Consider the following 16,278-nt stretch of genomic DNA (forward strand, 5'->3'; position numbering starts at 1 on the left):
TGTAGTCTTGTAGAAGCCTCAAATCTGTTTAAAATTCCTCAGCCTAAGGAGTTAAGAGGAGTCAGTATTTATTTTTATTGCGGCTTGTTTTCAGGCAGTGATTTTTAGAGAAAATTCATTTTCATAAACTATGTCATCTGTTTCTTTCAGTGCAAATTTATTTTGTTTATCTTAAGTTAGTTATTTTTATGCCTCCCACTTGTCGTTATTTGCCAAAGTGCATCAAAGAAACATTCTAAAAGTTGCTCCACAGCTTCATAAGGGGAACCTGAAATAGTGGGTGGTTTCTTCATTTCAAACCATTATTTTGGTTATGGTAGTAGGACCGTAAATAAGAAGTCTCTTTTGTATATATTTGCAGATCAATCAAATGTTCTTCTATTTGATTTTATATAAAAACGAAAATGTTGAATTGAATTGTAACTGTCTTATGATCTTGTCAGAGGACCATGCGGTGATTGTTATGTGTATACTGTGCTTTTGCAGTTTTGGACACACTTCTGTATCTGGTTTTAGATTTTGCTTAAGCTGGTCACTGAAACATGAAAGAGTCAAAATCAATGCCAGTAGTGTCAGCACTAATGATGTACTTTAGGTTATGTAGATATTGAACTTACTACCTGTTGATCTTGTTGATTATAAAAGGCATGACTTGAGTTTCGATCCATCAAAAATATTTTCACCACATTTTTGTTATTAGCAGGTCTTTTCAATTCTAAACCTTGCATGCTTGTGTTCTCTTCTTGGTTACTGTGCAGGTCCAAGAAAAGAAGGTGAAGAAAATTTGTGACATGAATGTGGACCCCTCGTTATCTGTAGGGAATGGTAGTTTAGCTGGTTCCAGCACTTCTTCACCCAGCCGTAAGATGTATCTTCCGAATGGCGGATCTTCAGAAAGGCCATATAATTATTTGAACAATGACTTTGTGTTTCCCGTAGGGGGAATTCCATCTCTGCACTTGCCTGTGGTAGTTGTACTCAACCTAACCCTTTTTTTTCTTGATTTATCACACTAGAGTAGTTTAAAACTTTAAGTAGTAATGCGACAATGATATACTATAGCTGTCAGTGATTGGCTTGTTGATGGGTTTTGTGTTATATTACGCTTGTTTGAGAATTTCATTTTCTGTTGTTATGTGAGTAATTCAGCTGTCCTCATGCAGTGTTTCTGTAGCTTTCCTATCAGTTAGCTTTAATGTTTTTACACATCTTATGGATTATGGGCAGGTGGCTAGCCATGAAACGAGCCTTGTCGCAAGATGTGGAAGAGTATATGCTCATGCACATGACTATCACATCAATTCTATTTCAAACAACAGGTTCATTTATCTCTGTTCTTTAACATGCACATGATAGCCTAAGGCCCATCTTCTGCTTTTTCCATATTATTATTGTGTTTTTTCTTTATTTCTTTTTTTCCTTCTAGTTCCTTTAAGTTTTCTATGTAAATGGCTGGCTAATATAAATTGCTTTTTTGTGCTCATGTTTTTGCATGGTCTTCTTGTTCTTTTGTGCTTGCATAGGTGCATTGACACTGATGCCTCTGCCTTGCTTGTGGCTTATGCATCAGTCCTCAAGGGGGATCACCTTTCAAACCTGGCTACCTGCTACTTTAGTAGTTAAAATACATATTTGTAATTTTATTTTTTCCAGTTCTTTGACATTGCTATTATCCTGGGTCTTATGCACCAGATCTCATTGCCTTTTAATCCACGACATCTACTCTACTACTTGATGTACCATGTAATAATTTTTTTTGACTTCTATATTATTGAAATTTCTCTTTCTAACTTTTATTAGTATTCCTTTCTCATATTCTTGTGGTACATTTTTATTCCATGTTTTCTTTTTAAATTTTTGTAAAGCTTGCAGCCTTGCACGTTGTACCAACAAGGGGCCTATACCTTAGGCATTGGAGGACCTGTGTTGATTGCTATGGATTTAACCTCTTAAGGCCCTATATATGACATCAAAGCCTTGATAACCTTCTTTTCCCCTGTTTTCAATTGCACGAAAGAGCTCTTCAAGTTTTTAATCGGTGTTGCATGTTATCTTGGGAATTTCTTGTCAAGGAAATAGCTCAGGAGGTTTCCAAAGTTTAGTTCTTTTATGCATTTTTACAAAATTAAGAGAAGACAAATACATAAGTCAAACTAGGTAAAGTATAGTGAAAATCTAAAACAATAAAAAATGAAACAGTAACAAAACCATATGATACTATTACTATCAACTTAACTATAGCTACTTTATTCGATTATAACTATACTATTTATAAATAGTAGCATAGATCATATTATTATTATAGTAATATAGTATACACAGAAAAGAAATAGAAATTAGAACCTATTAAGTGTAATAATATCTAATTTGACAATATTTATGTAGCCATATTTTTGTTTTGTAAAATATATTCTAAAATATCATAATACTTTCAGCTTTCTACATATTGGAGAATGGAGATGTTTGTGGCCTTGGTTTGCATTAATTCCTTCGGACTATGGGGTTGGCCCTTATTAGTTCTTTCTACATTTTATATATTTGTGATTTTTATGGCTTGTTATTCTAGGTTCGTTTGGTAGTTTTTTTTTCTTGAATGGCGAATCTCATGCTTAAAATTTATTCCAATATATTCATTGATCATTTATATAACTGTTGCATTTGTGATGAATGGGCTGCAAGCATATAATGTCATTGCCCACTGAGTAAGATACTAGAGGCGGAGATTAGTAAGGAAGTCATCAGAAGTGCTTAGGAAGCAGATTAGAATGTTTTCCAGAATTAATAAGTCATTTCATAGTATAAATATTATTTAAGTATTTCTCGAGTATGAACTTATTTAGTTCTTGATCTACTAAAACCATGGATTTTGCTATAATATAAATTGCATTTCTTGTTTGTATAACTTTTATAGATCTGTATTGCCTTTCTATCTATGCAAGTCTAGAATATATGCTGTCACGGTGACAGTGTCACCCATGTCTGAACCAAACTCATCCACACACGTGTAATTGCTAGAAATTTTCTGGTTTTAGTTTTGGGCCTAAAATGTAAGCCACCTGCATGACCAGATCCCATTGCAGAAGCAGTCCTTAATTTATGAAAATTACAAAATAGGTCCCTATTTTAACTATTTCCAAAATAGTACCTAAAACCTCCTAAAATTGCTAAAATGTGTCTGTACCATTTTCAAAAAGGGTTTTTCTAAATTTTTTCACATGTGGATCTTGGATTTGGGTTTAAGAGGACGTGTAGACCAGATCTTAATGCTATTTGCACAATTTTGGATTGGATCTAGATCCGGTTCCCATCAGTACAAACCCGATTTCTTATAAAATGCTTTAATTTTCTTGTTTTAACTCTGATTCTGATGAAATTCAAACCGTAGCTCCTTCACACCTAAAACAACATAAACAAGGGTGCTTAAGCTATAAAAGCTCATATGAATACATGATTTTATGATAATATGATATGCATTTCATGCATTATCATTGTTTATCATCATTGTCATTATCATCATCATCATCATCTTTGTTGATGTTGATTGTTCTCTTTTCAAAAGGTTGCTAGCTTGGTGTTCATAAAATGTATTTATGATGTTTCCATGTATTTGTCTTTTCATGTAGATGATGAATTATTATCTGGGCTCTTGCCATTTGCACAAGTTGCATGAGTTTTTAACTACTGATTTGATCTTGCAAATGTTTATGTGCAATTTAAAGTTAGTTTTTTTTTTCCGATGTGATTAGTTACATTTTGCCAATTAAATTAAAGGTAACATAATCAGCACTATTTTATCCCATGATGGTTTTGTATAACAATTGCTTTTTCCTTTTCAGTGATGGAGAGACTTTTATATCTGCTGATGACTTGCGGATTAATTTGTGGAACCTTGAAATAAGCAATCAGAGTTTTAATATAGTTGATGTTAAGCCTGCAAACATGGAAGATCTCACTGGTATGAGCTTTTGTTATTTTTATGGGCATGCTTGCTGCTATTAGGCGCCACCCATGTATATTCATTACTGCAGTTAAATATTGTTTTGTTTTAGGAAATATGATATAAATCATGCATATGTTGTCTGTCTGAATTATCTGGAATTCAGATTAGCTGCTGAAAGTTCCATTCAGATGGGATCATAGGGATATGGCATTTTCAATGCATGAAATGCTCAGTTCTGTATACCGTGTGTTGATAACAAGATACTGCATTTAGTATTCCCATTGATCATCTTGGTCTGAAAAGATAGGAAAACTTATTTATTTGATAATGGTGAGAAGTATTACTGAAAATTTCCTAAGAGGTTTGACAATGCAAAGCTGCTTGATGGCACATTAGAGTCACCAGGAAAAGAAAATGCAAGAACCTTACATCCACAACCAATGTTGTGAACAACGTTGAGGTGTAGTGAGGCGTAAGACCAGCTCATGAAGCGAGGTTTAAGGCATAAGCTTTACAAAAAATATAAAAAAAATAACCAAATAAAAAAAAAACAAAAATAAAGATGCATCATAGTTATACATATTTGTATAAAGGACAACATAATGCTATACACAACACAGTTATACATAGTAAACACAGTTACATAATCCCTATGTCACATAGGTGTGGGCACAGGTGCAGGTGCTGCGATGCGACACTTTAAAAAAACTTGGGTGCGGGTATGGTACAAACAAACAACAACTACGCCTTCATCCCAAAACAATTGGGGTCGGCGATATGAACCAAAAAAGAAAATGATTCTGGGTCTTCCACATGAATCCTTCTCCTCCAATCATTTCTATCCAATGCCATGTCCTCGGTGAGGTTCAAAGCATTCATATCCTTTCCTATCACCTCCATCCATGTCTTCCTAGGCCTACCCCGACCTCTTTTAACTAATATATTTTCCCATGCGTAAATTCATGCAATAAATCAAATTAACAATCTACAATTGCTATTCCTCATCAATAAAAAAAATAACACCATAATTAAATCAACCTAAATATATTATGGCTACACTAAGTGAATTAAGAAAACAAAAAATAATCAAACAAGTCAAGCAGAAAAAAAGTAAATTATACTAATAAAAAAACAAACAATACATAATTGCATACCAAAAGTATAACATACATAATGTATATGACGATGAGATAATGATCCTAATAAATTTCTGATTCATCATAAAGATCATCATAAGTATGAAGAATAGGGTCAATTAAGTCAATGTTTATAGTGGTGAAATCATGCTTCCCTTCCAAGTCACACTCCTCAGGGAGGAGGAGGAGGAGGAGGGGAAGATCATCAGTATACTGTCTTAGTATCACAATTTGCATAGTGACCATAGGTAGTGACTTCCCAAGAGGCTATAGAATGTGGCAAGCATATTGAGGTTGTACATGTCAGTGCAAGAACTTAAGAACAATAAATGGATTGAATTTAATCCACAATGGTCAAGATCCATAGTTAGTTGTCTTGAACAGCTCCAGCACCTGACAGAATCTAAAAGGTGGGAAATAGGTGAGCATTTAACCCAGTACCAGTAGCAAGAAGCAGGATTCTACCATCCAAGAAGTCTGCTTCTAATCGTAAAAGTACACACGAGAACTATTAGCATTGACCACATCACCACCTAAGTCTATATGCCATTTGAAATAAGGATAGACCACATACCAATTTGATTTAACAAGTTTATCACTATAGATGACAGAGTATACCAATTTGTCCCTTTCCCCTACAGATGGTCAGAAATTCAAGTTGTCCCAAATGCTTCCAAGAGATTGATTAGATATCAAAATTCATTGAAGATCAAACAAGATGTCCTTTGATCCCTTCTAGTAATCATAAAAACAAAAATAGTTGATAGATTCAAGAAAAACATGCATTTGCAAAGTACCATCTCAATTCATCCCATTGAATCAAACCTGGGATGTGATACGGATCAGGAGGTGAACCAGACACAAATAGTTATAATAATGTATTCTTTCAATAAAAGCTTCAATTTGAGGCAGAAGATAAAGATCATTTTTATCAGAGAAAGGACTTCAAAATGGGTAGATCTATCCACTATATCAATAGTCAGCCTGACCTGGTGTATCAAAAGGGATTTGCCTTTTTATTAACTTGTAAAGAATAGGTCAAAAAGATACAAGAACTTGAAAGGGTTATTCAACTGAAAGGATGAATCAAAAAAAGAATCCATTATTAGTTTTACATTTTATTGAAGAATCATAGGACTTTCAGATCAAGCTACAGCTACAAAACTCAGTTGCATACTAGCTTATGTACATATTCAACTTATTTTTGTGGCTCTTTCATAACATTTTCTTTTCATTATTCTTGTTCAAGATTTTTTCTTTTTTCTTTTTAATTTGAAAACATGAAATAAAGTTCATTGTTATGTGATGCCCTATTTAGATGGAAGTATAAAATCAACAACTCATAGAATTCCGTCCTCCATGATACTTATTAGTTACTACCGCTTGTTGATAGAAATGTAATAATGGAATTTTTTTCTTCTGCACAAATAAGACCCTGTAATCTATTTGTATAAGATAAATTTATTCATTGATATGGTGCTAAAATTTTCTTGCTAATATAAACCATGTTGGATGGTTGTAGTATGGAATACAAGCATAGTGTTAAGAAAGTCATTGGCTTTATTCAATACCATTCAGAATATTGGGGTGAGGGGAAGGGCAAAGGTCCCTCGTGACATAAACAATTAAAACGCTAGATGTCGACACATGAATTGCAAAGAATATAGCTTCTAGTTATATAGTGAGTTTATTTGGAGAGACCCATATAGATTGTTGAAATTTGATGGTTTCCCCATAACAGCTTGTGGGAAAACTTGAAGGCAATAAAATCCGGTCTTCTTTAGTAGCTATGTCACAGGGATTCGGCCAGATAGGTACCGCACCCGCGACGCGATGCGGGTGCGGGGGCGGGTGCGGCACCCGGTGCGGTCAACCCGACCCTGGGTGTGGTCAACGCACCCAGGGTCATTTTGATCCATTTTTTGTTTTTTTTTTAAATTTTGCCCTATGGAATGTTTGTAGAGCAGGTAGTTAAGGAAGCTGATTGGTGTCTCGAGGAGGATTCATAATTAATGTGGAATAAGATAGCGGGTGGCATGAGAAAGGTGGCTAAGGAGGTATTGGGTGAGTCTAAAGGCAGTGCACCGCTAGGTAAGGATACATCATGGTGGAACGAGGATGTCAAATTAGCTATTAAGGTTAAAAGAGAGTGTTATAGAAATCTAAGTAAGAGTCGTGATAATGAGAATTTGGAGAAGTGTATGATAGCAAAAAAGGAAGCTAAAAAAGTAGTTCAAAATGCGAGGGATAAGGTATATAAGGAAGTTTATGACAAGTTGGATACCAAAGAGGGCGAGAAGGATATTTATAGGCTTGCAAAGATGAGAGATAGGAAATCGAGGGATCTGGGTATGGTTAGATGCATCAAAGATGAAATGCAAAGGGTTTTAGTCAAAGATGAGGAGATTAATAAGAGATGGAAAGATTATTTTGATAAGCTATTTAATGAAAGTTATGCTCAGGATCTTGGAGACTTCTCCATTCCTTTTCATGAGATAAATCGTGACTTCATGCGCAAGATTCAAAAGAAAGAAATTGCAGAGGCTTTGAAGAAAATGAAATCAAGAAGGGCAGTTGGCCCAGATGGTATACCTATCGAGGCTTGGAAATGCTTGGGAGAGAAAGGTTTAGAACGGTTGACAAATCTTTTTAACAAGATTTGGCGGACAAATAAGATGCCTAATGAGTGGAGAAAAAGTACTTTGGTGCCTCAATATAAGAATAAGGTGATATACAAGATTGCACAAACTATCGTGGTATAAAACTCATGAGTCATACTATGAAACTTTAGGAGAGGGTGATTGAGTATAGGTTGAGGAAGGTTGTCATGATATCAGAGAATCAATTTGGTTTTATGCCTGAAAGATCAACTATGAAAGCTATACATCTTCTTAAACAACTTATTGAGAGATATAGAGAGAGGAACAAAGATTTGCATATGATTTTTATTGATTTGGAGAAGGCATACGATAGAGTACCTAGGGACATTCTCTGGTGGACAATGATGAAGAAATGTGTTTCTCTCAAGTACATTAGTATAATTAAAGATATGTATGAAGGAGTAGTAACCAATGTCCGCACTTGTGGAGGGGTGACAACCAATTTTCCTATAACGGTTGGGTTACATCAAGGATCTGCTTTAAGCCCTTTCCTATTTGCTATAGTGATGGATGAGCTTACGAGATCAATTCAAGAAAATGTGCCGTGGTGTATGTTGTTTGCTAATGATATTGTTTTGATTGATGAGTCTAGAGCTGGGGTTAATGCTAAGTTAGAATTATGGAGACAGACATTAGAAGCAAGAGGTTTTAAGTTAAGTAAGAGTAAGACAGAATATATGGAATGTCGATTTAGTAAGCAACGAAGTAGTGATGGGAGTGTAGTGAAGCTTGGTGAGCAAGAAATACTGGTGGATGATTGTTTCAAATATTTGGGATCTATCATTCAAAAGTATGGAGAAATTGATGGAGATGTAAATCATAGGCTAAAGGTTGGGTGGATGAAATGGAAAAGTACAACTGGAGTCTTGTGCGATCGTAGAATGCCATTGCGGTTGAAGGAAAAGTTTTATAGGACGACTATTAGGCCCGCTTTACTATATGGTACGGAATGTTGGGCTGCCAAGAGAAATCATATTCAAAAAATAAATGTAGCTGAGATGCATATGCTTAGATGGCTGTGTGGAAATACAATAAAAGATAAGATTCAGAACGAGGAGATACGTAAGAAGGTAGGCGTTGCACCCATTGAAAATAAGATGAGAGAGAATCGTTTACGGTGGTTTGGACATATTCGGCGAAGGCCTAATGATGCTCCAGTTAGAAGGATGGAGAAATGGGAAAATATATTAGTTAAAAGAGGTCGGGGTAGGCCTAGGAAGACTTGGATGGAGATGATAGGAAATGATATGAATGCTTTGAACCTCACCGAGGACATGGCATTGGATAGAAATGATTGAAGGAGAAGGATTCATGTGGAAGACTCAGAATGATTTTCTTTTTTGGTTCATATCGCTGACCCCAATTGTTTTGGGATGAAGGCGTAGTTGTTGTTGTTGTTGCCGTATGAAATGGTATAAGGGTGATTCTTTGAAAAAATCAGAGGTGCCGGAAAAGAAGTGCAAAGGGTGTTTTGGAAGGGGTGTTGTTTTAGAGTTGATACGTGGGGATTTGAAGGCAATAAGAAAAGGTTGCAGAGTCCTTGTTGCAGCAGCTCCTTCTGCAACTGCACCACCGGGGACATCGTATAAATCGCTCGACCTGCCCTCACTGTTATAAAAGGTGGGGCTGTTGTCACAACGAGAGAAGGGATGCATCCTAAAGGGGAACGCGTCGGTGCGAGACAGCTTTTGAGACGCCGGACTAATACCTTCCCTCTCGGCCATGGCTGCTGCTGCTGCGCCTGCAAAGCTCCCTGTTGTGCCTGCACTACTACTGCCCCGATCTCTGATGCGCAACCAATCTCCCCCTTTCATCCTTCGCTGCTTCCCATGCTTCCAACATTCGGCCTTTGGGACAAATTAGTAAAGCTAACGCTGCTGCCTCTTATTACTTCAAATCACATCACACCCTACACGTTAAATTTCTATTGCAATAATAAAAAATTCAAAACAAAAACCTCTCTCTCTAGCCCTAAACACCAGTACATATTTCACTCTCTCTCTGTATGGTTTGAGTCTTGACCCGTCTACATCCATCCGTGGCAGTCGCTTTCCCTCCACCGTCGTTATCCCTAACCCTTTACATGTCTCGAGTGTTGCACCCAACCAGGGTTGGGGACTCTAACCAAAGTTCCTTCACGTGATGCACTAACTAATTGCCCCCAACTAGTCCCCCCTCCACTTCCAGAAGGAAAAAGCGCAAAACACAAAATCTCCCAATATCTTATTATATGTCATAAAGAAATCTAAAAGTGTAAACGAAGAAAAGATGGCTGGAGGAGGTACAGTCACGGAAACAGAGGTCAAAAGTAATAAGATATTGACTGGTGATTTTAAAGCCAGAGTAATTACTTCCTGACCAAGGAGATACAATATCACCAAGGAGATACAATGATATTCTACTTAAATTAAACTAGTTTGATCCTCTTTATAATCATTACAATAAAAAAAATGAGGTGAGCACTTGACCATTGATGGTGTGGTGAAATGAGGTTTGTGGGTTAGACGGGAAAGGGTGGGCAGCTAAGGCCTTACCCGGCCAGTTAATTATTTTGCTAGAAAGTGACGTGAGCGTAGCTGGTGGTGGTATTGATTAGGCCTTGCTCGGAACAGAACGGCCTTGCCTAGGACCCGCGTCGGGGGAACCCGGACCCCTTATATATATATATATATTTATTATTTTTTTTGCCGCACCCCGCACCCGGGTTTTTTGGAAGTGCCGAATCCCCGCACCCGCACCCGCACCCATGTGACTTGGTTTAGTAGTTAAGACTATGAATTCCTATATTTACATCCAACAAAAAGTTAAAAGACAGAAATGCTTTTGAAAGAAAAAGCAATAAATGATAATAACAGAAACACCAACACCCATAACAGAGCAGATAATTACCAGTGGTGCACTCTTGGAAACCATGGGTATGTCTGTATTTGCAGTACCCATGTTGACAGGCGTATGAGGTCGGTTTGGACCCGTTACCTGAAACCCATTTTCTTTTTATTTTTAATATTTATTTTTAACTGTTGTCTCTCGCGAAGAAAACCCACTCCCAACCGGGCAGACCACTGAGGGTCCTCGCCTCAATGTGTGTCTGTCTCTGTGTGTGTGTGAGAGAGAGAGAGAGATCATACTTTTGTTGTTTTCGGAGACTTCACACACCTATTCCTTTTAATCTCTTGACACCTTCTTTTCTCTATGGTTAAGGTACCCTCATATATTTTACTGTTTGAGCACTTGTCCTTGTTGACCTAAACTAATGATAATGGTCATGCCTGTTTATGTTCATTGCTTGAATTAGACAAACATTGCTCTCTAAGCTTACTATGTTTTGTCTATGCTTAAGGTTTTCCACATGCATTGTACGGTTTGAGTACTTATTTGTCCCTGGTTGATCTAAAGTAATCATAAAGGTCATATACATTTGTGTTCAGCACTTGAGTTGGACCAACATTGTTCTTATTACTCACATATATTTTCAGAGGTAATTACTTCTGCTGAGTTTCATCCTATTCATTGCAATACATTAGCATACAGCAGCTCCAAGGGTTCAATTCGTCTAATTGACTTGCGGCAATCAGCTCTATGTGATACTCATGCCAAATTGTGAGTGTTTCTAATGGCATTTAAAATATTGTCTATTAGGTGTTCTCAGTTTCCAGTACTTGTCCTTGTAATTACATAACCGTCAGTGCTTACATATTGATAACCTGACCAAAGATTTCATCCATCCTTTCAGGTTTGAGGAGCATGAGGCTCCTAGTTCAAGGTCCTTTTTCACTGAAATTATTGCTTCCATATCAGACATTAAGTTTGCCAAGGATGGAAGATATATTCTTAGTCGCGATTATATGACTCTCAAGGTACTTTGTTGCACTTTTTTTTTATCTTTTTTTTTCATTCATAAGAAACAAAGCATTTACATACCCTCAACTGTGCATATCATTGAATTGTAGTCAGTAAACTGAGCATATGCTGTAGCAATATTTCTTAAAGATGCATTCAGTGTTTGCTCGATGTAGGACTGGAAGTCTGGAAAGTATTTCAACTAACACTACTGGGTGTGCAGTTTGTATGATTTTCTTAGTAGTTTTGGTTTACTTTTTTCAATTTGGCTTATGGCCGTCTCAATTTGTCACTTAAATGTGGATACCATTAAAATGCATTTTTCATGTCAGAGTTTGAAACTGCATCTGAAAAAAAAAATTCTTTATAGTAGTTACGTTAACTAAAACATCATTCGTTAGTTTTTGTTCTTTTTTTTTATTGATATTACTTCATTAATGCTGAATGGGTTAAGCAAATATTGATAATATGAATATAAAGGGAAAATTAAAGGATACGGAACCAAAAGCAACCAAACTCATTCATCATCTGCAACTGAACTGAACTCTATTTTACATAAAATCAGTACATGGTCTGTATATGAGCATGTTCTTGCAAAGCTTTCATGTTGAAATGTTCTTAACCTCTTTCAGATGAGTAGTGGATAGGTTTATTGTTAAACCTCTGGCTTGATGGATAAATGTCAAGTACTGCAAGTATGTTTACTGGGATGATTTGTCTATGAAAAGAATTCATTTAGTTCCTGATTGGCATAATAATCCGAAGAAATGCTATGTATATAATTTCACAATGAAGTTGATATGCCCCACAACTTGACATTTAAATCTATATAATCCTCCATGCATTATAAAATCTCAAGTTACACTTCACTATTCTTTTAAGAGGCATCTCTAAGTCAGCTGGTGTATAATATTTCAATGCAGGATCTTTTGAGAGGCATCTTTCAAGACCTCCATCCTCCATCAACCTCCTTGAACACAAATTAATAAATCTAATCACTATAAAGATATAAAACATTGTAACTGATAACCATGTTAAAAAATGAAACAAAGAACAATTGAATAAACAAACCATGCAACTGATAACGTATACAAAAAATTAAAACATAACCAATTAATCACCAAATAAAAATTTAGGCATGCAAATATTCAACAAATCTACACACGGAACATAATTAACTTTAAGTGTATTCAAGTCTAAAATAGTTAAATAACCTCAACAAGTTTATAATAAGTTTACAATAACAACTTAAATTTAATCCTCTTATAATGAACTTGAAAGTTTATCATTATCATCTGAATCATCTTGATCGATATATTGCTCTTCTTCTTTAGTTTCATCTACAGAGCTAGCTTCTTCTTCTTCTTCTTTCACGCTCAGCACCTTCTTTCCTTTGTCAGACTTTTTCTTTCTTAGGTCTTTAGTAGTACGCGTTCTTGCCCTCGCCTTATGCCTTAACGCTTCAGATGCCTTATCAACAAGATCCCATGTAAGTGACATGTCATCTTCGAAGACTGCTTCATCTTTACTTGGCCACAAATCGTTATCATTGACTTTTCTTAAGACGATGGGGTCAAGATTTTCTTTGTTCATTCGCTCATCATATCTTCGCTTCAATCTCCGATTATATTGCATAAAAACCGAATCATTCAACTTCTTCGCAAAAGTCGGTTTCTTTTCTTTGTATGAATCTGCAAAAAGAATAAATAAAGTTAAAATATATACAAACTGACAAACACTATTTAGTAATTACTAATTAGTAATAAATAATATTTTACCCCTTCAAAAATATTTCTATTACGTTCGCAATTGGATGCACTGCATATGAGGCTTAAGACTCGAACAACAAAGGTCTGGAGCTGGGGACAACCAATGGCAAAAGAAATCCACCAATCCACTAAATAAAATCAAATTAGATGTAAATAAAATATATAATTTATAAAAATAATGTAAAGCGAGGTATATAAAATTTAATTATCTTACCTGGTGTTAGCATTTTTCTCTTCTTTGCTAATTTCATGCCGAAAGGTCCACTAGCAGTTATATATCTTATCAATTGGTCTCCTAGTGCATCTCGATTTACTTCACTTCAAACAAGACACTTGAAGGAATTATATAAGTCATTCTTTATCTTTTCATTGGACTCGATATTTTCATACTCATAATACATAGCTAAATTCAAATATAAGCTTGCTGTATGCAAAGGTTTGTGCAATTGATCCCTCAATCTTTTATCAATTATCTCTCAAACAGGGCCATATCTTTCTTCATCGTTGTGCAAATTTGCATATTAAGTAAAATAATTAAAAATAATCATTATAAAAGCTAAGTTAAAATTTAAAAATAAAATTTATAATTAGTAGAATACAAAAAAATAACGTATGCCTTGATTTGTTCCTTTGCACGGTTTATTTTCTCGTAGATGTAACCCATAGAAGGCTTTTCATCGCTATCAACCAATCAAAATACGTCAATCAAAGGGCCATTGTTTTCAAAGCACGACTTACTTCCTTTTAAAATTTTGAACTCAAAATCATGGTTTCACATTTTTTACCGACGAACGTTTTTGATAAACTACTTTTTACTTAATCATCTCCAACAAACATAAACCTTAGGCCTTTTTTGTAATTATATATGCTTTCTAGAGTAAAAAATCTAGTAGCAAATCTCGTCACTGGAGGCCTATCTATGTCCCTTTGTCTGTGTGCTCTCATCATATTCAACAATTGAGTATGTTTGTATATGAATACTACCAATATTGCCTTGCTTTTTCAAAAATGTTCTTCTTTCAATTCTCCTATATCTTCCGACATCAAATCTATACAATATGCAGCACAAGGAGTCCACAATGTCTTCTCGTATCTATCAACAACTTATCTACTTTGACATAGTTGGAGGCAGTATCAGTAACAACTTGAACCACATTCTCTTCCCCAACTTCTTCGACAATATCATTCAACAATGTACAACAAAACAACAACAACAACAACTACGCCTTCATCCCAAAACAATTGGGGTCGGCGATATGAACCAAAAAAGAAAATCATTCTGGGTCTTCCACATGAATCCTTCTCCTCCAATCATTTCTATCCAATGTCATGTCCTCGGTGAGGTTCAAAGCATTCATATCCTTTCCTGTCATCTCCATCCAAGTCTTCTTAGGCCTACCCCGACCTCTTTTAACTAATATATTTTTCCATTTCTCCATCCTTAACTGGAGCATCATCATGCCTTCGCCGAATATGTCCAAACCACCGTAAACGATTTTCTCTCATCTTATTTTCAATTGATGCAACGCCTACCTTCTTACGTATCTCCTCATTCTGAATCTTATCTTTTATTGTATTTTCACACATCCATCTAAGCATACGCATCTCATCTACATTCATTTTTGAATATAATGTCTCTTGGCAGCCCAACATTTCGTACCATATAGTAAAGCGGGCCTAATTGTCCTCCTATAAAACTTTTCCTTCAACTGCAATGGCATTCTACGATCGCACAACACTCCAGTTGTACTTTTCCATTTCATCCACCCAACCTTTATCCTATGATTTACATCTCCATCAATTTCTCCATACTTTTGAATGATAGATCCCAAATATTTGAAACAATCATCCACCGATATTTCTTGCTCACCAAGCTTCACTACATTCCCATCACTACTTCGTTGCTTACTAAACCGATATTCCATATATTCTGTCTTACTCTTACTCAACTTAAAACCTCTTGCTTCTAATGTCTGTCTCCATAATTCTAACTTAGCATTAACCCCAGCTCTAGACTCATCAATCAAAACAATATCATCAACAAACAACATCCACCACGGCACATTTTCTTGAATTGATGTCGTAAGCTCATCCATCACTATAGCAAATAGGAAATGGCTTAATGCAGACCCTTGATGTAACCCAACCGTTATAGGAAAATTGATTGTCACCCCTCCACACGTGCGGACATTGGTTACTACTCCTTCGTACATATCTTTAATTATACTAATGTACTAGAGAGAAATATCTTTCTTCATCATTGTCCACCAGAGAACATTCTTAGGTACTCTATCGTATGCCTTCTCCAAATCAATAAAAACCATATGCAAATCTTTGTTCCTCCCTTTATATCTCTCAATAAGTTGTTTAAGAAGATGTATAGCTTTCATAGTTGATCTTTCAGGCATAAAACCAAATTGATTCTCTGATATCATGACAACCTTCCTCAACCTATACTCAATCACCCTCTCCTAAAGTTTCATAGTATGACTCATGAGTTTTATACCACGATAGTTTGTGCAATCTTGTATATCACCTTATTCTTATATTGAGGCACCAAAGTACTTTTTCTCCACTCATTAGGCATTTTATTTGTCCGCCAAATCTTGTTAAAAAGATTTGTTAGCCATTCAAAACCTTTCTCACCCAAGCATTTTCAAGCCTCGATAGGTATACCATTTGGGCCAACTATCCTTCTTGATTTCATTTTTTTCAAAGCCTCTGCAATTTCTTTCTTTTGAATCTTGCGCATGAAGTCACGATTTATCTCATGAAAAGGAATGGAGAAGTCTCCAAGATCCTGAGCATGACTTCATTCAGCAATGTAAAAAACAAATTTGCAACTTTTACTTCATTTGATGCATCATCATATTTCAAAAACATTGTTCCTAAAGGACAATTAATCAAAAAATTATTAAGTGTACGCCTATTTG

General features: G+C 35.7%; 1 protein-coding gene across 2 annotated transcripts in view; it reads left to right on the plus strand.

Moving 5' to 3' along the window:
* The window catches only part of LOC149814932 (serine/threonine protein phosphatase 2A 55 kDa regulatory subunit B beta isoform-like), a 56,495-nt gene that overhangs the window by 14,693 nt on the left and 25,524 nt on the right, over positions 1–16,278 (plus strand). The window contains exons 5-9 of one of the 2 annotated variants that reach the window (XM_089989820.1): positions 759–968; positions 1,228–1,319; positions 3,837–3,955; positions 11,213–11,336; positions 11,470–11,593. In XM_089989820.1, coding sequence (XP_089845946.1) covers positions 759–968; positions 1,228–1,319; positions 3,837–3,955; positions 11,213–11,336; positions 11,470–11,593 — 669 coding nt within the window. Of the gene's footprint in view, positions 1–758; positions 972–1,227; positions 1,320–3,836; positions 3,956–11,212; positions 11,337–11,469; positions 11,594–16,278 lie in introns of both variants that reach the window. The other variant, XM_089989819.1, reaches the window with a different exon arrangement.

Source organism: Nuphar pumila, chromosome 15 (genome assembly GCF_984573655.1).
Source record: "Nuphar pumila chromosome 15, dmNupPumi1.hap1.1, whole genome shotgun sequence".
NCBI lineage: Eukaryota > Viridiplantae > Streptophyta > Magnoliopsida > Nymphaeales > Nymphaeaceae > Nuphar > Nuphar pumila.